Raw genomic sequence first — 21,576 nt, 5'->3', positions numbered from 1 at the left:
CAGCCAGAATCTGGGTTCCTGTAACTTGAGCCCATTATTCCGTGTCCTGCACCCTGGGATGATTGAGAAGAGATCCTGGCCTTCCTCTCTGTGACAGCTATGAGAAGTGGCCCTTAAATTTCCCCAAGTTAAGCCACTTCAAATCAAACCATGCCAATGTTTACTATATTTAAGCTAAAAAAAAAAACCCTATCACAAATCCACCCACATCTATTTATTTCTAAAGTGGGATGTGCATTTAGTGGCCAAAATAGGGAAGGGTTAGGAAAAAGGTAGAGACCCCCTACCATTACAGAAAAAAAATAGGAGGGGGTGAGTTGGAACTATCTCCACTTCTTTCTTTCTTTCTTTCTTTCTTTCTTTCTTTCTTTCTTTCTTTTATTTATTAAATTTATAAATCACCCATCTGGCCGGTCACCCAGCCACTCTGGGCGATGTACAACAATAAAAACAGTTTACACAATAAAATTCAACATTAAAAACATCACATTTCTAAAATTACTCTAGCCCACCCCAAATGCCTGCCTGAACAACCATGTTTTTAATGCATGGCGGAAGCTCATTAAAGAGGGGGCATGGCGGAGTTCCCTGGGGAGGGAGTTCCACAGAGTGGGGGTCACCACAGAGAAGGCCCTCTCCCTCGTCCTCACCAGCCTAGCTGTCCTGGCTGATGGGACAGAAAGAAGGCCATCCAAGGCTGATCTTGTTGAGCGGCCTATCTGGTGTTGCTGGAGGCGCTCCTTAAGATAGGCTGGGCCAGAACCATATAGGGTTTTAAAGGTCAAAACCAGCACCTTGAATTTGGCCCGGAAAACAACTGGTAGCCAGTGCAGCTCCTTCAGCACTGGAGTGATGTGATCTTGCCGGTGGCTGCCTTTAATCAGGCAAGCCGCCGCGTTCTGTACCCCCTGCAGCTTCCGAACCGTCTTCAAGGGTAACCCCATGTACAGCGCATTACAGTACTCTAAACGAGAGGAGACCAGGGCATGTACTACCGATGGGAGCAGATGGTCGGGAAGGTAGGGGCACAGCCGCAGTATCAGATGGAGTTGGTACAGCACTGTCCGGCTCACAGCTTACACCTGAGCCTCCATGGACAGCTGGAAGTCTAAGATGACCCCCAAACTGCGGACCTGGTCTTTCAAGGGTAACCGAACCCCATTCAACACCAGGTCAACATCCCCCAACCTCCTCTTGTGTCCCACCAAAAGTACCTCGGTCTTGTCAGGGTTCAGCTTCAGCTTATTCCTCCACATCCAGCCACTCACCATTTCCAGACATTTGGACAGGGATTCTACGGCCAACCTTGGTGAAGTTTTGAACGAGAGGTAGAGCTGAGTGTCATCCACATACTGATGACACCACACCCCAAACCTCCTGATGATAGCCCCCAGCAGCTTCCCATAGATGTTAAATAGCATCGGGGAGAGGATGGAACCCTGTGGCACCCCACAAGTGAGTGGCCACGGGTCCAAAACCTCCTCTCCCAGTGCTGCCCTCTGGTACCTGCTGGAGAGGAAGGACCGGAACCACCGCAATATGGTGTCTCCAATGCCCAACCCCTCTAGGCAGTCCAGGAGGATACCGTGGTCAATGGTATCAAAAGCCGCTGAGAGGTCGAGGAGAACAAGGAAGGAGCATTTGCCCCTATCCAGAGCCCTCCTCATATCATCCACCAAGGCGACCAAGGCCGTTTCTGTCCCATGCCCAGGCCTGAAGCCCGACTGAAATGGGTCTAGATAATCGGCTTCTTCCAGGTGTGCCTTCAACTGCATTGCCACCACCCGCTCAATCACCTTGCCCAAAAATGCCAGATTCGAGACTGCCTCTCCCACAATCCCCCCAAATAAAGGCTGCGCATGCACACTTCCTTCACGCCAGTGGAGAATATCCCAGTGGTAGCAGAGCACAGTGTACAGGAACCAACTCTTGGCCATTGGACAGCTCAGCCAGCACAGTGGAATAGAGCCAAACTAACAGTGGCAATCCTGTGCATGTCTACTCACATGTGAGGGAATTTAATGCATCTTACTTCCAAATAAGTGTGTATAGAATTGGGGCCTAAGTTATTCATACTTAGGTCTACTAAAATCTTTGTTAAAAATAAGTGACGACTAACTTTTTACAGAGACTTCAGTAGGGGCCTAATATGACCAACTTAGCCTGGATCCAACCTGATGAGCCCCTAAGCAAGATGACTCTGGGGAAAACAGTTTCCATTTCCAAGAGCTTTCTCTCAGACATGGCACTGCCCTCTCCAGGGTCTTCCTGACAATTGATTCCCCCACCCAGTCTCCCCACAGCCAGTCACTTCAGAGATGAAGGAAAGCTCTTTGCCTCTGAAATAACCGCAGGGTGTGTGGGGGAAGAATCAGGTTCAGAAACAGAGCACCCTTTTGGTATATCACCTCTGACCCCAGTTCCCTCTCACCAATACTGACTTTTGAGGCAAGGGGAAACTCAGTCTTCCTGTCATCCCTGAAGCAACCATTTGGAGGGGGAAGGGATTAGGCTTAGAGAAAATGTCTTCTGAGTCCAATCCACCACTCCCTCCAACAACTGATTCGTTGCAGAAGCAAAGGAACAAAAGCCAGAGGCAAAGTTTCCTTTGCCTTCCCCCTGCTGCATTGCATTTCTTTGTGGGTTCCTACTTGTTCCTTTTAGGGGGGTTTCACCCCATAATAGCTGGAGAATTAAATAAAAAGATACCGTAAAAGAAATTAACAATTTTTTTTTTTTCTCCAAAGGCAATCAGCAGAGTCCAGATGATTTCCCATTGAGAAAGCTGACCTCAGCTTCTCCCAGCCAGGAGACAGATGGATAAATATGTACAGCATTAGTCACCACAGAGACAGAGAAGCTTAGACTCTCCAAGACAATTTTCACTGGCTGCCACAGCCTTTTCTGTTGCTACCGCCTTCACAACCAATCATTATTCAGCAGATTAACAGATGCAGTGAGGTAGACCAGCCCTGCCAATACACAGCTATGTCTTGGAGGGACAGAGAAATATAGCCTTCTTGTGAGCAGGATTCTACCACAGCATTAAAGGGAACTGAAACTGTTAATCCTGGGGGATGAGGAATATTATGCAGTTCTCCACAGGATCTGATTGTATTGGACAGGCCACAGTCAGATGAACCAATTAGACTTCCCCACTCCATTCTGTTATAACTAAGCTGTTTTCTCAGGCCATCCCATTATGCAAGTAGAACTGAATATGTTATGCAATAATCTGAGGGAATCCATTTTGCCTCAGTCATAATCTAACAGGGTTAAATTATTATTCAGTGACCTCCAGCTACCTAGCTACCTGTTATCAGGGGAAGTTACAAGCAACAGAAAGGCTTGGTTTGCAAATCTTAGCCACAAGCAGAAGTGAGGTTCTGTTTACAAAACCCTCAGTGGTCCTGTGATTATACTGTCATTCCTTAAATTCCTATTCATACAAAATACAATAATAGTCATGACATTACAGTTTTAAATCATGTGTTTTATACCAGCTACATGTGACAAAATTATCACCACTGAATGGTAAATTTTGCATGTGTTACATCCATAAGGTGTTGCCTTCTCTGTTTTATAACTGTCTCAAAAGTTAGAATCCCATTAAGAAACCCTGTTAAAGCAATTCAAATAGTATAGAATCTTCACATGAGGGCATTATTCTCCCTTTATTTAGTCTAAGGCCACAGAAGGAGAATTGATAATGCTTTCCAGGGTAACTCAGCCCATATAACAGGAGCTGCACTGTCTTTTACATAGATGCCCCATGAAATCAGGTTCCTGTTAAGATAACCTGCTAGGAAAAGAGTGAGAGACCTGTAGCACTCCAGATGTCTTGGTCTACAACTCCCATCATCCCTAACCATTGGCTATGCTGGTTAGGCCTGATGGAGTTGTAGACCAAAACATCTGGAAAGCCAAAAGTTACCCACCGCATATGCTAGGACCACCAGAAGACACTGAAACATAGCAGATCTTTCCCACTAGAAATTTACCTCATTCCTCCCCCACTCCCAAATATTATTGTACAGTCTGAAAATGAAAAACAAATCTGCTAAAGGAAGATCTCTTCAAGGAAGTCCAGTCCATATTGCAACACACAGTTCTTTACAATTACAAACCGAACTATGAAGTTTTTGTTTTCATGGAACCATTGTGCCTATTCACTGTGTCCTATAGGACTCAGTGGCAGCCACTGAGAACCAGATCTGCTTCTCTCTGCTTATATTAGAATGGTTCCCCTGCTTCTCTGCCTGCCAGTTTCCTAACCCTTTGCTTCATTAGCTGAGACCTATACCATTTATGACAGAATCTATTTTCCGGCTGTCTGAGATTAAATTTGTGGATGTCTGCCAAATGTGTGTATGTAAAGCACACAAGTGTCAGAAAGGAATTACTTTCGCATGTTTTGAAAATAGTAGCTATGTTGGTCCATTGTACCTTTTTAAAAAATCCTCAGTATACTTATTTGGGAGTAACCCTATGAAATCCAGTGGGGTTACATCTGAGTAAACCTGCGTAGGATTGAGCTGTCAAACACTTTAACCATACATTAGTCAACATGGATGTTGTATAGCGAAGGGGGGGAAGAGTCTTCTCTTCTGTTTCAGATACTGCTTTGACATGGAATTATAATTCTAATCTGGGGAGGCAATAGTGAAAATTGAAGGACATTCCTTATTCTAGATTAGATAACCCAGAACACTTAATGCTCTGGCCCCCAAGAGATTACTCCTAAGGGAATGTGGCCCTCAACAGAAAAAAAATTGTCCACCTCTGTATGACATGCAGCTTCTCTTGTTTTTTTTTTCATAAACTAACTAGCGCATAGCACCACATGATTTTCAGGTGCTTAAAATTACTCCTTTGAGTAATTCCCATGACTGGATACTTATGCAACTGCTTCATACTTGCAGTGTGCTGGCTCATTTCTACCACCATATGAACACCAACTGGTAATCTCAGCTGCCCTTATCGAGGAAGCAAATTGCATCTATGAAACATTCATACAAGATGTTTCTATATCTAACAAGTCTGGGGATCAAACATACATCATCTCATTTCTGCAAATACTGTTACGTGAATTGGCAATGGCTACTGGGTGAACTTCACTTGGGAGACCAGGTGTTAATAAATGTTTTTAAATTGTTCCAGTCTAAGATACGTCTCATAAAAGAGGGAGAACTATGATTTGATGTCCTATGTAGACTTTTCTCTGCTTGGGCTTGGGCTAGTACAACATTTGTGCAACCTTATCCAGTTCCACTGATTTTGCTGAGTCAAGCACATGCTTAACTTATGCACTGATGTCAGCATGGTTGGATTGTGCCCCATATTTACGTATGTGCAAGTTCGGCCCAATAATTCAATTCTCAGAATATAAATTAGTGATTGTCATATTGAGATGAACTTGCAACTGCAGCAAAATTGTTTTCTGTTCTGTGATGTGATAGAAGAGTGTCCAGCTTTCCCCCCTCACATTTTTCATTCTCATACTCCGCAATAACAACTACAATTTAATTGTATTTTGACCTAGAATATCTTACTAGGATATTGAAGAGCCACCCTGTGAAAACCCAACATCTCCTTTCTTTTTATCAGCTGTTGACCATCCAGATCACAGTGTCTTCAGTGTCACAGTTCTACACACTGTGGCCCTTTTCTCCTATTGGTGATTATCTGTCCCCTTTTCATAATTTTTCTGCTAAAATGTTCACCGTTCTATGCTTCAGGGATATTTTGCATTAGAAATCCTTCTGTTTTGTTTTTGCTGGGAGTGGGTGTTTAGCCATATGCTATGCCTATAGTGTCTGCCAAATGCCTAAATTTAAAGCCTGGTTGAGCTGTATAGATTTGTTGTGGAGTCAATTATTAGGAAAAACAAGTGACCTATTGCATATTGTTATAGGGAACTGTGTGTATCTTTCTGCACATGCCCAGATCTCCATATTGACAGAAACCATTAATGCACATGAACTGGAATTGCAACCTAGTATAAAGCAATGGTAACACGTTAAAAATGTTTCCTAGCCCCACATTTTATCAGCATATATTCATTCATTCATTCATTCTTTTATTTCATTTCTTCACTGTCCAATAGCCGAAGCTCTCTGGGCAGTTCACAAAAATTAAAACCAAACGGCACACAATAAAACAATATAAAACATATAGAACATTAAAACCACAATATGACAATACAACCACAATAAAACCTAGCTGCAGTGCAGGAATTTAAAATACAGATTTAAAACAGCAAAGCTAAAAGTCTAGAAAGCTAAAATGCTAAAATGCCTGGGAAAATAAAAAGGTCTTCACCTGGCGCCAAAAGGAATACAATGTAGGTGCCAGGCGAACCTCACTAGGGAGCTCATTCCACAGCCGGGGTGCCACAGCAGAAAAAGCCCTCCTCCTAGTAGCCACCCGCCTCACTTCCTTTGGCAGAGGCTCATGGAGAAGGGCCGCTGAGGATGATCTTAAGTTCCGGGCAGACACATCTGGGAGGAGGCGATCCTTCAGATAACGTGGCCCCAAGCCATTAAGGGCTTTGAATGTTAATACCAGCACTTTGAATCTGGCCCAAAAATGGACTGACATTTTGGGCCTGGAAATGGACTCCATATAAATGGAAGCACAAGTCAGCCTTCCCCAAAACAGTGTCTTCCAGATGCACAGCCAGTGGTCAGGGATGATGGGAGTTGTAGTCCAAAACATCTGGAGGGCAACAGGTTGGGGAAGGCTATAGCCATTTACCTGGGAGCAAGCCCCAGTGAACCAATAGGATTGTATGCAGTTGGCCCTTTTGCCAACGGAACAGCTTCCGTCAGTGGAACACAGAAGGGGGTGATTCCCCCCTTGCAGCTCCTTACAGGCCCTCAACATCTGCTCTGGCAGAGCGGGGGAAAGTAGCATTGTGCAAGTAGAAATCCTCTCACATGACGTAGACAGTCAGAAACATTTGAATCCAGCAGAGCTTTCCCACTGGTGGAACAGGGGAGATGGTGATCTTCAGCAAATCTTCCCCTCCCTGAGCAGTCCCCTGTTCCTCCCCAACCAAAAAATCTGTTCTGTGGGGTTCTCCACCTTCTGGTCAAGGAAGCATTCTGAGCATTCTGCCACTCATGGAATGTGCCTGCTGGTGGAAAAGAAGCTGGATCCAACCCAGTGCTTTCAATCTATGTTGAGAGAGAGCTTCGGCTATTGGGCAGTATAAAAATGTAATAAATAAATAAAGTAAAAAAAATGAAGAAGGCAACAATTATGCAATATAACTAATTATGAAAATATGTATACATGTATATTTTTCTCTTTTAGCATTGTTTTAAAGGTCACTGTATCTGGTTAACTCCAGATATCTTGAAGCAAGATGGAAACTGGGGGGCATGGAGTAAATTTGGTTCCTGTTCTCGAACCTGTGGAACGGGAGTGAAATTCAGAACGCGGCAGTGCGATAATCCACAGTAAGTTGAACCTAAGCAAACTATTTTCTTTTAATGACTGACAAATATTTGTGAGATAAATACTGTTAAATGTCAATCAAAAATATGCAAAATAATGGTGATGATGGTGATACAACCAAGGCCTCTCCCTTGGTAATACTTTGTTTCACTGCAGTGCCATAGCTAGGTAAAATAATGCGGACCATACAGTGTGATTGTGTACAGCAGACTTCCCCAACCTGGCACCCTCCAGATGTGTTGCACTACAACATGGCTGGCTGGGACATGCTGGGAGTTGTAGTCCAACACATCTGGAGGGTGCCAAGTTGGGGAAGGCTGGCATACAGGATTAGAATGATACTGTCGCCATGATTCAGGGTACACCTGCTGTACATACACACAGCCAGAGTTTGTATTACTGGGTACAGGGTCTTCACACTTCTAAAAATAACCTTGGAAACAAGCACAAGAGCACCAGCAGAGGCCCACTGGATACTGCTCTTTGTTTCTGCTCTAATAGGCAATCTACATCCACATTTACATCTTTCAGTGGAGTTTAAAATGCAGGTTGTTATAAAATAAAAAAATAATAAAAAATAAAAAGACAAACTCTAGTTGTGTGCATGCAACTTCTAGTACATGTACGAAATATTTGTTGGATTGAAGCCAATAAGATTAAGTATTCTTTATTCCCATTGAATAATAGGATTACCTGTAGATAGGTCCCATTGATTTCAGCGTGCACTCAGATCCACACATGTAGCTTGCTTTCATGGGATGGTCTCCAGTATTTCACTAGAAGGAACCAATCTACACATGCATTGGGATGCACATAATGGATCTCTCATGCCCAAATCCAGTCACAAAATTCTAATGGATTGTTTCAAATTAGTAACAAATCATTTTATAAGCATCATGTTTTTTGTGATTCATGTTAAAGCTGGGGATGGCCATCTTCTGTATCATCTCCAGATTGTGGCCCAAGGACTGGAAGTGCATTTTTGCTCTTTAAAAAGTCAGTACCGCTTAGCAGTAAAGGCTTCGGAGTTACTGACACATGCACTTGGCTATGTCTGAGATGTCGCATATGATGTTTAAGATATTTAGCATTTATATAATGCATTTCCATTACTTTATAGTTGTAAATTCACAACAAGGTAAGTCATAATGATCGTGATGGTGTTTCCCAAAGTCCAGAGATTGGGACTGAGGCTGAGAAAGGTGGCTTGACTAAGGCCACCTATCATGTATCCAGTGGACCTTTCTTCTAAGTATACCTCTTCTCTATTTTTGTAAGTAAAGGAAATAGTTATAAGGCAAATGAGGGATCTAATGCAATGCTGTTTGACCTCAGTGGTATGACGCAGCTTACTGATACTGCTTTCTCTTATTCCTAGCCCAGCTAATGGAGGCCGCACATGTTTTGGGCCAAGCTATGAGTTCCAGCTCTGCAGCACACAAGACTGTCCTAAAGATTATGAAGATTTCAGAGAGGAACAATGCAGGCAGTGGGATCCTTATTTTGACTATCAGAACATGAAACACCACTGGCTCCCGTATGAGCATACTGATGGTTAGCACTTTCCTCTTCTTCATTTTATTATTCTTTTAGGGCACAATTCTATGCATGTTTAGGCAGAAAATAGTCCTACACCTTCCAGCATTCCGCAGCCAGCATGGCTGGCTGAGGAATGCTGGAAGGTGTAGGACTTTTTTTCTGTCTAAACATGCATAGGATTGCACCTTTGGTGGACTTAACTGTAGTCTGCCAAATGTCAGGGGATTTAAATTTTAAATATGCAAAAAAGACTAGCATTACCATTAGCGCTCAGGTTATCTTGCCATATGCCTCAAGCTTCTTCTGGAGAGGGTAATTTGGCAGACGGGGAAGCACGCAGTACAGTTAGTTACTATGTTCATACATGACTTAGGACTCCACGGAATTTGTGCATCAGCTATACATAAATATTGCAATAGAAAACAAGAAACTTTGATAGAAATTAACTTTAGTGGGTTGATCCACTTAAATGAAGTAGAATATAAATAGCCCACCATCACCACCACACACGCATGCACGCACACATTTCTGGTTTGGGTGTAGTCCACTTCCATAGAATTTAGTGGAAACACTTCCATATAGATCTGAAGTCTTCCCTAGTTGAGCTGATAGAAAATCTGAACATTTTTTATTTAGCGCAGGACAGGAACATGCATTCATGGTCCCACCACAAGACTTTCAGTTAATTGCCATTTAGAAACTGAACAAATAATAACCATAAATTGAAGAGATAAACCACCGGACTATTTTCCCTTGTAGCTAAAGAAAGGTGCCACCTCTACTGTGAGTCCAAGGAAACACGTGATGTTGTGTATATGAAGAGGCTGGTGCACGATGGAACACGGTGCTCATATAAGGATTCTCATAGTATCTGTGTGCGAGGGGAGTGCCTGGTAGGTGGCATCAGTTTCAGGAGTTACTTTTTCCAGTTTCCCATTTGCAAGAATGAGTGTTATGTTAAAGTTACAACTGGGTATTTTTCTCCATGACTAATCTACAAATAACTACTTCTTTAAACCTTAGGCACTGAAGTTTACTACCAAAAAAAAAAAATCAACTCTGCCATAGTGTGTTGTTTTACTAGGGAGTGGCTGAAAAATTCTCAGCTTATGTAGAATACAATTTGGGTTTGGACTTAGACTGAGAAATGTTTGTATCATCATATATACCAACCTTCCCCAACCTGGTGCCCTCCAGATGTTTTGGACTTCAACTCCCATCAGCTCCAGTCAGCGCGGTCAATGTCAGGAATGCTGGGAGTATATTACTGGCGATCTCAGCTCTCTGAGTGCTGTCCTTATGTAACCAAAATGGGTACATAAGCAGGAGATATCAGCTAGCTTGAGGGAAATCCAAATCCAAAACCTTATTAGAAAAACAACAACCACTAAGGGGCAGGGGATATCCCCAAAACAGCCCAGTAAGAATTGAGCATGCTCAGTGGCCATGGAGTATTGACTGAGTGTAGGTGAGGGCACGTAAAACCAGGAGGGAGCAGGAATGAAGTGAAGTGGCTGGAATGGATAACGGCAGCGCTTCACATTGCAACCATTTGCTGCAGGTCCCATTTGTTTAGGGTGCCATCCTATGCATGTTTAGATACAAAAAAATGCCTACAACTCCCAGTGTGCCCCACCCAGCCCTTGGCTGGGGCATACTGGGAGTTGTAGGCATTTTTTTTCTGTCTAAATGTGCATAGGATTTCACCTTTAATCTGTTACTTAATTCAGCAAAGCTCTTGAGCATGTGACTAAATTTATTTCTGTTCAGGAAATCCTTCGAGAAACACCAGAAACTCTGGGATATGGGAGAAGCCCATGCCCGCCTCTCATCCTGGGCGGGGCAGTACTGACTGAGACAGAGCTGAGTTTCCAGCTCTTGCCATCCATCCTAGGCATCCAAGAGCAACACAAAAAAGGTGCAGCCTGCAGCAACAATCCCATACTGCTAAGATAAATCAGATAGGACCTGAAGCCCGGAAAAGCAATAATGCTTGTGACTGAAATGTAGCTTTGTTTACACAACTGTATCCTATGGTGCTAACTTCATTAGTTTAAATAGTGCTGAAGTAAACAGTCCCTAGTGTTCAGCTCTGAAGTTTTCCATTTCTTGTGGGACCTTGCATTGGGGCTCATTGCCATGGCATATAACTTGAGGCTGGGTTCACTGGAGTATAATTTCTTCAAGTTGACAGGGAGAGAAAGGTATACTGTTGTCCTTGGTGCCATTTGCTCAGTACCATTGCCCATGGGTCAAAACTGGGGGTGTACTGAATTAAATACCTGCATAAACTCACATCCTGAATAATAATATTTTCTTGAAGCACTGTTATAATGAATTCATATCAGGATCTAGTTAAATAAGCAGTTAGAAACCAATTTATATTAAAAAAATGTCAATAAGAAAACCTCATGTGGATAGCAACATGCACTTTTCGGTGTCCGTGATACCCTGTTTTTAATATCTTCATGTAACGAAAATTCAAATGGAAATGCAGGGTCTTCTGAGCAAGAATAACTTCTGTTCTTCGTTTGCAGAAAGTTGGTTGTGACAAGGCAATAGGCTCGTCGAAACAGGAGGACAAGTGTGGTGTGTGTGGTGGAGACAACGCTCACTGCAAAGTGGTGAAACGAACGTTCTCCAAGATGCCGAAGAAACAAGGTGATTCTGATTTAAGTTCGGCCCCTTGGTGTGATCCAGCAGGGCTCTTCTTCTGTTCTTATGATGGGGTGGGGGATTTTTTCATGCCCGGTACTGAGGAAGGCTCCCTGTCTCAATGCCGACCAGGGAAAAGGGTTTAACTCCAATCTGCACAGGTTGGAGATAAGCCCTTTCCCCTGCCCCAGCCCTGAGAGACATAAGCCTGAGAGACATTTTTCTCTGCCCCAGAGAAGTTCACTCAGCACTGAGGCAGGGGCAGGGGCTTATCCCTGATCTGCTGATGAGGGGAAATAAGATCTTCTGCCTGGGGAGAGGGGGCACCTCGGAAAGAAGCTGGTGGGCTGGATGGGGAACCCCTATGAAAGTTCCCCATGCCTGGTCTAAGGCTTCTACTGGGCCAGTTTTAAACTCATCCAGTTTGGGCGCAATCTTTCTAGTCTTTCATACTATCCAGAGGACAACCTGTCTAGATCTGCATTTTTTTTTTTTACAACGACAGGCATACTCTATATAGTCTGAGGCTTATATCAGGCAGACAGATGTATCTTATATGTGGAATGAGACTGTAACCTGGAAGATGTATTTCCTGATACAATAGGGTATGCAGTCCATATTAATGGCAGAAAAATCTGTACCTTTTGTATTCTTGACACTAGGGCTGCAATCCCATGCACATTTCCTTAGGAGTAAGCCTCCTTTTATTTTATTTATTTATTTATTTATTTATTACATTTATATCCCACCTTTCTTCCATTATGGAACTCAAGGTGGCTATATGTGGTTCCCAGGTGGTCTCCCCTCCAAGCACTGACCAGACCCAAACCGCTTAGCTTCAGCAAGGTGGCTGCCTCATGTGCCTTCAGACTATGCCCTGGGACGTTGTTGACTATTTGGCGTTTAACTAGGGATGTCTGTCACTGGGAAATATGGTTCTTTTTTTGGCTTGACAGAGTTCTGTGGCATGCATGACTCACTTTGCACCTGTGAGCCAAGCTAGGGGCTGTCCTCTATACTCTAAGAAATTTGCTCATTTTAAAGGTTCCGCAATTTGCACAAATTTCTGTGCAAATTATGGCAGAATTCAGCCGTAATTCCCACAAATTGCTCAGAAAGGTTTGCAAATTGCAGAACTTTCCCCCCAAAATGTGCAAAATTCCCGGAAAATCTGCACCCTGGCCCGACTCGCTGCAGATTGAGTTGGGCACCGCAGTGGAAACTGAAACAAAGTCCATGGGGCTGAACCTAGGAAAACCCGTCAAACTCCATCCCCCAAATGGATTTCTCTGACATCCCTAAGTTTTACTTTCTTTCCAACCACACTAGTTCCTAGTATATGAAAACGTCCTTATGCAAAGCATAAAGAAGTCCTTGAACTCAGCAGGGCTTATTTCTGATTAAACACTGCTTAGCCTTATCCGTGTAAACATTTTCTACTTGGTATGAGAAGACAGTGAAAGTTGGTCTGATACATTCTTTCCCCCGGGAAGATGCATCTGCTGAAATCCCCGCCTTGATAGACTTGTAATGGATCAGCAACCCAGTCCTCTTTTCTTTTGTTTACAATAGTAATGGGCTGGTTTTGATGTTGCTATACAGGTTACATCAAGATGTTTGAAATCCCAGCAGGTGCAAGGCACTTGCTCATACAAGAATCGGATGCCACTGCTCACAATCTTGGTGAGTGTAACATGGTCACGTTATGATTATCATCATTGTCATCGTCATTTTTTATTTATGGATTTGCTTTCGTTGACAAGCTGAAAATATTTTTGTGGGTTCCTTTAAACATTATTTTTATTCAGAGGGGCTTCTCCATATGAGTAAAATGATGGTACAATAATAAAGAAACTGGGGAGAGCAATCCTAAACCCCAGATCCACTAGGATGTGATAGCGGTGACGCACTGGTGGCAGAAAGGAGCTCCACCAGCAGGGGGAAAAGTATGCCATACAGGCCCCCAGTATGCCCATGGTACATTCTGAGACTGGAGATCTACCACTGCTGGTGTTTCTGCCCACAGTTTCTGGTGTAGGACGTGAAAGAGGTGTTGCAAGGACAGGGCAGAGGTGGTCTTGGAACTTTTGTGTGACAGAGAGGCCCCAGGATCAAGCCTCCCTCTATGCAAGCCTGGTACTGGCATAATTAATCCCACTCCCCACTGCATTATAAGCAATGAGAAGAATGAAAAACAACAAAGAGCCACATAGGACAGGAAAAGGTCTCTCTCTCTCTCTCTCTCTCTCTCTCTCTCTCTCTCTCTCACACACACACACACACACACACACCTCGCCCTGGCTGGTGGATGATCCACCAATTCACATACACAACTCCACTTTGGATTGTACTGTAAAACCAAAGCGAAGCAACAACAACAAGCAGCTGGGCAAAAGGACATTTGGGGAAAGTAAAAGGTACAAAGTTACAGAACAAATCATATGTCAATGTGGCTCAAACTCAAATAAAAGAACCATGAGCTCCTAACTCAATTATCAACTGCAACTTAGTATTTCTTTAAAAAACCAACAACTAAAAACAAAATTATGTCATTAGGCAATCCAGATTATGTGGTCTGAATAAAGTATACAGAACACATCACTTTTCAATAATAAATGTAACTTTAATTCAGAGAGCGTCAGCAATTGGGCAGTATAGACATGTTGTTGTTGTTGTTCAGTCGTTCAGTCGTGTCCGACTCATAAATACATAAATAAAATTTGGCTGAGATTGGGTTTAGGTTTTGTGTCTTAAGTCGGGGAGGGGGGCTTTTTTTTTTTTTTACTGAGGAGCGGAATGAAAATACTTTAAATAAATAAAGCCTGAATTTGAAGAATATTACCACAGGTACTAGATTCTGTAACTGGGATCATGATCTGCACTGCACTGCACAGCACTATAGACTTTTTATCTATAATTTGGCACCTGTCCTTTCAAATGGGTATACACAACTTTCAAAATCAGCCTGCTTTCAAAAATCATTCCATATGTCACTTATTTTGTGGGTTGGTAGACGCCCATATTGGATGTAACAGTGCAGGTTGTGCTTACTGTTTTCATGTTTGTTGTAGAACATTCATTCTCTATTCAGTGGACTCTCCAGTGGTGCTTTTGCATACATTTCCTACCTCTAGTATCCTACTCCATTCTGTTCCAGATTCTGAGCCATCTATAGCAAGAATGTTCAATCTATCACAAAGCTTAAACAGTAATTGAAATCCTTTCCTTACAATTCAGGAGATCAATAACAGACAATGTCTTGTAGACTGTTATTAATTAGAAGTAGATTCACATCAAATGGCCTGGTAACTGCTATGAATCATCCACATTTTGCATTAGTAAATGCTTCCCCTGAACTGCTATTCTGTGTAGCCTCGTGGGATTGATAGTGTTCTTTGCACAGATGTATTCCTTATGTTTGGCAAACTGTTTCTGAAGAAGTGTGAGCAAGATATAAACCTTTGATTTTGTAAGCCTGATAAATGTATTGATGCTGACAACACTTCAGAAATGAATCACACATACAAGAAAAGTAGCATTTTCCTGAGCAGGCAACAAGTGTACGAAACTGACATGTTTGGAATTATTATTTTAAATTTAGAACCAGGAAGAAAGATGAAAGGGGCCTTAATTGTGGAAATTGGACAGGTAATTGAGTAGTACCAAGGTCAATAGCAAAGGTGGCAACAGAAGTTATATTTGACGTATAGAAAAGAGAGAGGATGAGATTGTAGAATTCTCAAGTTCAAAGGGGCCTCATCTAATCCAATCACCAGCACAGAGGAAAGCTTGGCTGTATTTAACGTCTCTGCCAGGTGATTCAGCAAAGGCGACGTCCTGAGGTAATTGATTCTATTTGCCAACTTCTCTCTTAAGATTCTAAAACATTTAACTTTTATCTAACTAAACAATTAGGGGCCGCAGTGGCTTAGTGGTTAAGACGCTGAATTGCAGACCGGAAGGTCGGCAGGACAGCAGTTTGAGACCCGAGTGCTGCATGACGGAGTGAGCTCCTGTCTTCAGTCCCAGCTTCTGCCAACCTAGCAGTTCGAAAGCAAGAAATTGCAAGTAGATAAACAGGTACCGCTTCGGCAGGAAAGGTAACAGCGTTCCGTGCACCTCGGTGTTCAGTCATGCCGGCCACATGACCACGGAAGCGTCTTCGGACAGCGCTGGCTCTTCGGCTTAGAAATGGAGATGAGCACCACGCCCTAGAGTCGGACATGACTGGTTGGGGACACCCTTACCTTTTTAACCAAACAATAACCTGGGTCTACACAACTTGGGCCTTCACACATATAGTTTGCCAGCCATGCATGAAGGCCCATTGGGAAGTCATTAACCTCCTATTTTTGCTAGTTACCTGGGATAGCTAAAACAGGTGTGTGGGGAGTAGGGGATGGGGTGAAGCAGGGTTGTCAACCACCCAGCAGATCAGAACACATGGTGAGTTGTATTTGGTTTCGTACGTCACAAGGAGTGCAGGCCTGCCTTACATTCTTACAGTTTTAATCTATTTACCCAAATTCAAGCACAAGAGTACAACACATTTGGAGAACCACCTTCTAAAGGGGCTTACCAATTTATGTCAATGGAGAGAGCTGCTACATATGCATAAATGGAATGTGTGTGAAGAACTGTTCCATGCTCTGAAGCCCACCTATGCATAAATTGTTTGGTTATCAGGATGCACATGGAGCTCTAGAACAGAAGCATTTTTGTTGTCTTCATCTTCATGGCAGTAGAGCACAATTTTGCAAGAACATCCCCCACAAGGATTATACAGGCCATCAAGAATATAATCACTCATGGCACTACAGCATATCTAGCCACCAAACTCTGCCAATTTGTACTTACGCACAATTATTTCAGATTTGGGGGGAAAATGTATCTTCAGATCAATGGCACTGCCATGGGCTGACACATGGATAGCCTCACAGTATGCCAGCATCTTCATGGCGGTCTTCAAATAACGTTTTCTCAGCTTCTGTCCCCAACAGCCTCCTCTCCAGCTGAGATTCATTGATGACATCTTTATTATCTTGATTCATAGACAGGAGGCCGTGATGAAGTTCCACTAGGACTTCAATAACTTCCACTCTACCATCACTCTAGGCCTTGATGAGTCCATGCAACAGGTTCACTTTCTGGACATGACTGCGCAGCTACTTAAATGGACATATAAGCACCACCTTATATTGGAAACCTAGTGACCACTACACATACATGTTTCAAGCTTCCACACAGAACATCCAAAAGATCCATTGTCTACAGCCAAGCCCTACTATGTAACCATATCACTTCAGATTCCTTAGACAGAGATTCACAACTTAAGGATATAAATCAGGCATTCCTCAGACTACAGTATCCAGCCATCAAAATGAGAAAACAGATTGACAAGGCCAGATTGATACCCAGGAACTATCTACTACAAGTCAGACCCAGAAGAGAAACAACAACACCACTCAAATGTGTCATCAAAAATCTACAGCCCATCCTGGACAATGCCACTTCCCTTTCATTGTCCTTGGGTGATAGGCCATCCTAAAGCAGGTACTCAATAGCAATAACAGGTGACATAACAAGGATAGAAACACAGGAACCAGACCCTGAAACAAACCAAGTTGCCAACTTTGTCCTCATATTTACTCTTGAAAACATTATTACAGGGCCAAATAATGTCATCCACAACATTAGGGGTTCATTCACTTGCTCATCTTTCAGTGTGATATATGCCATCTTCTATCAGAAATGCCGTTCCACATTCTGTATAAGGCAAAGAGGCCAGTGCCCATGGAAAAGAATAAATGGACACAAATCTGACATCAGAAATGGCAATATTCAAAAACCAGTGGCTGCCAGGACACTCCATCACTGACCTTAAAGTGGCCATTGTGGAACAAAGAAACCTGAAAGGAAGATTAGAGCAAGGGACTGCTGAGTTAGACTTCATCAACAAGTTTAATTCTATCACCAGAAGTTTGAATTGGAATAAAAGATTTCTTATCACACTCTGCCTGTTCACACAACACCATAAGCCAGAGTATGGGTTGAGTGTGGGTTGTTATTGAACCATGGGTTGTTGTTGAATTGTGGGTTGTGTGAACCTAGCTGTGCTAACAAACCATGGTTTGTTAACCATGAACAACCCACATACAGAATCCATAGACTGAGTTTGCATGACACAACAACCCACCCTGCCCTGGTGGCTTATTTCCCCCGCCGCCACACATGCTGGTTGCATGCTGGGGGGTTAGTATAATTACCCTCGACAGCACAACTTCCCATGTCATGTGAACCCGGGTAAGGTGGCTTGTTGCCTTGGTTAACAAGCCACCACAGAACCCTACAGGAGCCCGTGGGTTCTGTGTTAACCATGGCAACAAGCCACCCAGGCTGGGTTCTCATGACAAGGGAAGCTGCACTGCTGAGGGTAATTATGCTACCCCACCCCCAAGCTTGTGACTGGTCCATGCTGGGTGGTTAACAAGGCACCATGGCTTATTAAGCACCCTGGAATTGTGCAAACCGGGTGAATGGTCCAGGACTACCACAGCCTCCTTGGCATCAGATGAAAAAGATAGAGCTGGGTGTCATCAGCACAGTATGAGACCCAATTCTTAAGCTCAGTATGGCTTCCCTAAGTGGCTTCATGTAGATGTTGATATGTATAGTGGACAAAATAGAACCCAGAGGAACCTCATAGATCAGTGGCCACAGGGCAGAGCAGTAATGCCCCAGCACCTCCTCTGGGAACTTAATGCATCATTTGTTCTGTCTTCAGTCAGGGCTTTCTCAGAGCTTATGCCTTATGTAAGATACACCAAAGCAGATAAAAGCAGGTAGCTGTCCTTTAGAACAAAATTCACAAAGACACTGAAATAATGCACGGCGAACATCAGTTGTTCCAAATAAAGGCATTTTTTGTTGTTGTCCCTGTGGATTTTTTATTCACATCAGCTGAATTTTTAAAAACACTGTTCCTTTATCAGATAACACCAGCTGGTTCCCTGATTCCAGTGCTGCCACGGAAAATCAAATGAACAGCATAACAAAGGTTCAGTACAAATCATTTATCAATTCTTAGATAAAACAGCTGAGTGCACTGACGGCTACCTTCCAAGCAAGAGGACTGCGAAAGGGTGGGACAGCCAGCAAATGCCAGTTTGCCTGATGAAAGAGAAACTCTCTACTGAGACTGCAAAGCCAACATTTCCCCTCGCTACAACAGTTGGGGAAGTGGTGCCTCGATCCCTGCATGCTGTTCAGAAAGAACATCAAAGAAGTGACAGCAGCAGCTCCTGTGCGTTGCTCCTGTAAATTGAATAGACATGGATCTTTTATTCTCTGCAGTCTCTTCCTTTCCTCCCAAGCCTCCCAAGATTCCATCACTTACAGGTGAAATGATGGACAGACTGGGAACTTCACTGGGACCGCAGTGTGCCTTCCTTAAACTTGTTGCCCCCAAGAGGCTACTTGTGTTGGTGGTTGAGCCAGACAGACATCCCTGCCCAGAGACTTCCCACACCTATTTAGAAAGCTTCGTTTGTGTGTGAATAAGGCAAAGCCTGTGTAGGCATGGAGCAACTTTAGCAATTCAAAATGCATAAGCTACATCCTGGAAACGTGGCAAGAGTGAATGCAACACAGCCAGAATTAGAAGCAAAATCAGAGAAGGCTGTGTTTCAGCACCAAAGGTAAAGGTGTGGTGGTAAAACAGCCTATGTAGTATGGTATCCACATGATCTTCCATAAACTAAAAAAAACTGATGTGTTACAGCAGATGGCTTGAGTTCCAGGTACCTAAACAAACGCCAGTCCCTAGATCAATCCACCCAGGTGTGAAGATCACCTGCCAATGCTCTTCTTGAGATCCCCTGTCAGAGGTGAGGCACAGAGTGTTTTTGATTGTGGATCCTCGCTGGTGGAACTATCTCCCCAGAAAGGCCCACCTGGCACCCTTTCTGTTATCCTTTGGACCAGGGGTGGGGAACATTTTTCAGCCCAGGGCCACATTTGTTTTTGCGCAGCAGCCGCGTGACAAAAGTGAGCAAGGCAAAGAGTGGGCACGGCCAAAACAAAATGCAGGTGGGACCAAAGCAACATTCTCTGTCTCCCCTCCTCCACCCATCCTTGACAGTAAATATACAATAAAAACAAATTAAATAATGAACAGTTAGCTGCCCTTTCATGATACCTGTGTCACTCTGTCTAATGGCAGCCTCAGGCTAGCTCTGGAAGTCCCCCATTGCTGCTTTAGGCAAAAATCCTTGTTTTTTTCTTTTTCTTTTAGGGATTTTAGGTCTTGGATTGCTGTTTTAATTGGTATTGTTTGTTTTTATGCTAATTGTATTTTATGTTTTCACCGAATTGTTTATGTGAATCACCCTGGGATCTTTTCTGATGAAAGGCAGCTATAAATTCCTTATATAAAATAAATACAATAAGTAGACAGTACTATGCCTAAAACCTTATAGTCTCTTTCTGTCCCAAGAAAATTAAAAATGAGAAGAAAAATAAACTGAAGTATCCTGAGGATTTAATATTTGTCATGTTGTTTCTAGCAATCAAGAACAAAGGAACAGGGAAATTTATTTTAAATGAAGACAACTATGTTCCAAACTCCAAAGTATTTGTCAACATGGGTGTGGAATGGGAGTATCGGAACGATGATGACAGGGAAATGGTGCAAACGATGGGTCCGTTACGTAACGGAATCAGCATTCTGGTAAGTCACTTGAAGATGAGAGTGTCTAGGTTACACTGAGTCATGCATACAGTATTTTATGGATTGCATCTGTTAAGACATCTGTTCTACGAATCAAGGGCATATTTAATTCTCTTTAACTTTACATGTTGCCACTTTTGATTGTAAGGGCTTCAGGGAAGCATCTCAAAAAAGCAGTCAAGGAAGAAAACCAAATGACTGAGGGTGAGGTGGGGGAAGCAGGATGGCAATGGAGGACTGAAGAGTTTGCCAGGCAGGTAATGCCTGTAGAAAAGCTGGAGAATTACAGAAGTAAAGCCAGAGCCTGGCCATTGCCCAGGAAGAGACCCAGAACTTCCCTGAAAGTATTTATAGCCAGGTCAGAATAGGTGAAACCAACAGGCTGCCTGGAGAGGGGAAGTGGACTGATACTGGGACCTGGGAGGACAACAGCTCCTCTTCTTCCTCTACCCAGAGAGGCTCACTTGGACTTGGCGTATACCTTATTGTTTTTTGAGCACCAGGCAAAGATCTTTTTTATTTTCCCAGGATTTTTAGATACATTGTTTATCTTGCTGACTGTTTTTTGATTATTTTGTGATTTATTTTTCTTTCTTTTCGTATGTACATTTTAATTGTTTTATTATGTCTTGTAACCCCCCCTGGGAATATGATCGATGAGTGGTACAAAAATACCCACAATAAATAAATATTCTACAGCTTTGGTTGGCTGACTGCAAGGAACACTAGTGACTAGGAGACCCCTGGTTCTAATCCTTTTTTTGTTTGTTTGTTCAATTGTTCAGTCGTGTCCGACTCTTCGTGACCCCGTGGACCAGAGCACGCCAGGCCTTCCTGTCCTGCGCTCTCTCCCGGAGCGTGCTCAAGTTCATATTCATTGCAGGTTCTAATCCTACCCATCCTTATAATAAACTCCACTTCCATAATTTGTCCACAGTAAGAAAGGGATGAATGGGTTACATGAGCATAGGCTCCAGTTCTCATTAAAAGTTGTACGTATCCCATTGGTACACAACCCTGAGGGTCAATCCCACACCCAGACTGGGAGAAAAGATGCCCTTAATCTCCAAGATGCACTTCATATGTTGATTTATAAGTCATATTAATATTCACGGAACTATTTAGTAAGGTTACTAAATTAACCCTAAATCATCACCAGTTTGATGTGTATACAATTCCTTGTCATAAATTAG

The 21,576-nt window shown here is 43.1% G+C and overlaps 1 protein-coding gene across 2 annotated transcripts in view; it reads left to right on the top strand.

Moving 5' to 3' along the window:
* Window positions 1-21,576, top strand: part of ADAMTS2 (ADAM metallopeptidase with thrombospondin type 1 motif 2) — a 377,073-nt gene that overhangs the window by 339,333 nt on the left and 16,164 nt on the right. For both annotated transcript variants that reach the window (XM_084839080.1, XM_084839081.1), the window contains exons 11-16: window positions 7,318-7,463; window positions 8,840-9,015; window positions 9,760-9,893; window positions 11,538-11,661; window positions 13,258-13,338; window positions 20,220-20,383. In XM_084839080.1, coding sequence (XP_084695206.1) covers window positions 7,318-7,463; window positions 8,840-9,015; window positions 9,760-9,893; window positions 11,538-11,661; window positions 13,258-13,338; window positions 20,220-20,383 — 825 coding nt within the window. The remainder of the gene's footprint in view (window positions 1-7,317; window positions 7,464-8,839; window positions 9,016-9,759; window positions 9,894-11,537; window positions 11,662-13,257; window positions 13,339-20,219; window positions 20,384-21,576) is intronic.

This window comes from Heloderma suspectum, chromosome 2 (genome assembly GCF_057233095.1).
Source record: "Heloderma suspectum isolate Gila_16-S chromosome 2, 16-S_ref, whole genome shotgun sequence".
In the NCBI taxonomy this organism is placed as follows: domain Eukaryota; kingdom Metazoa; phylum Chordata; class Lepidosauria; order Squamata; family Helodermatidae; genus Heloderma; species Heloderma suspectum.
This window is presented reverse-complemented; position numbering and strand designations above follow the sequence as displayed.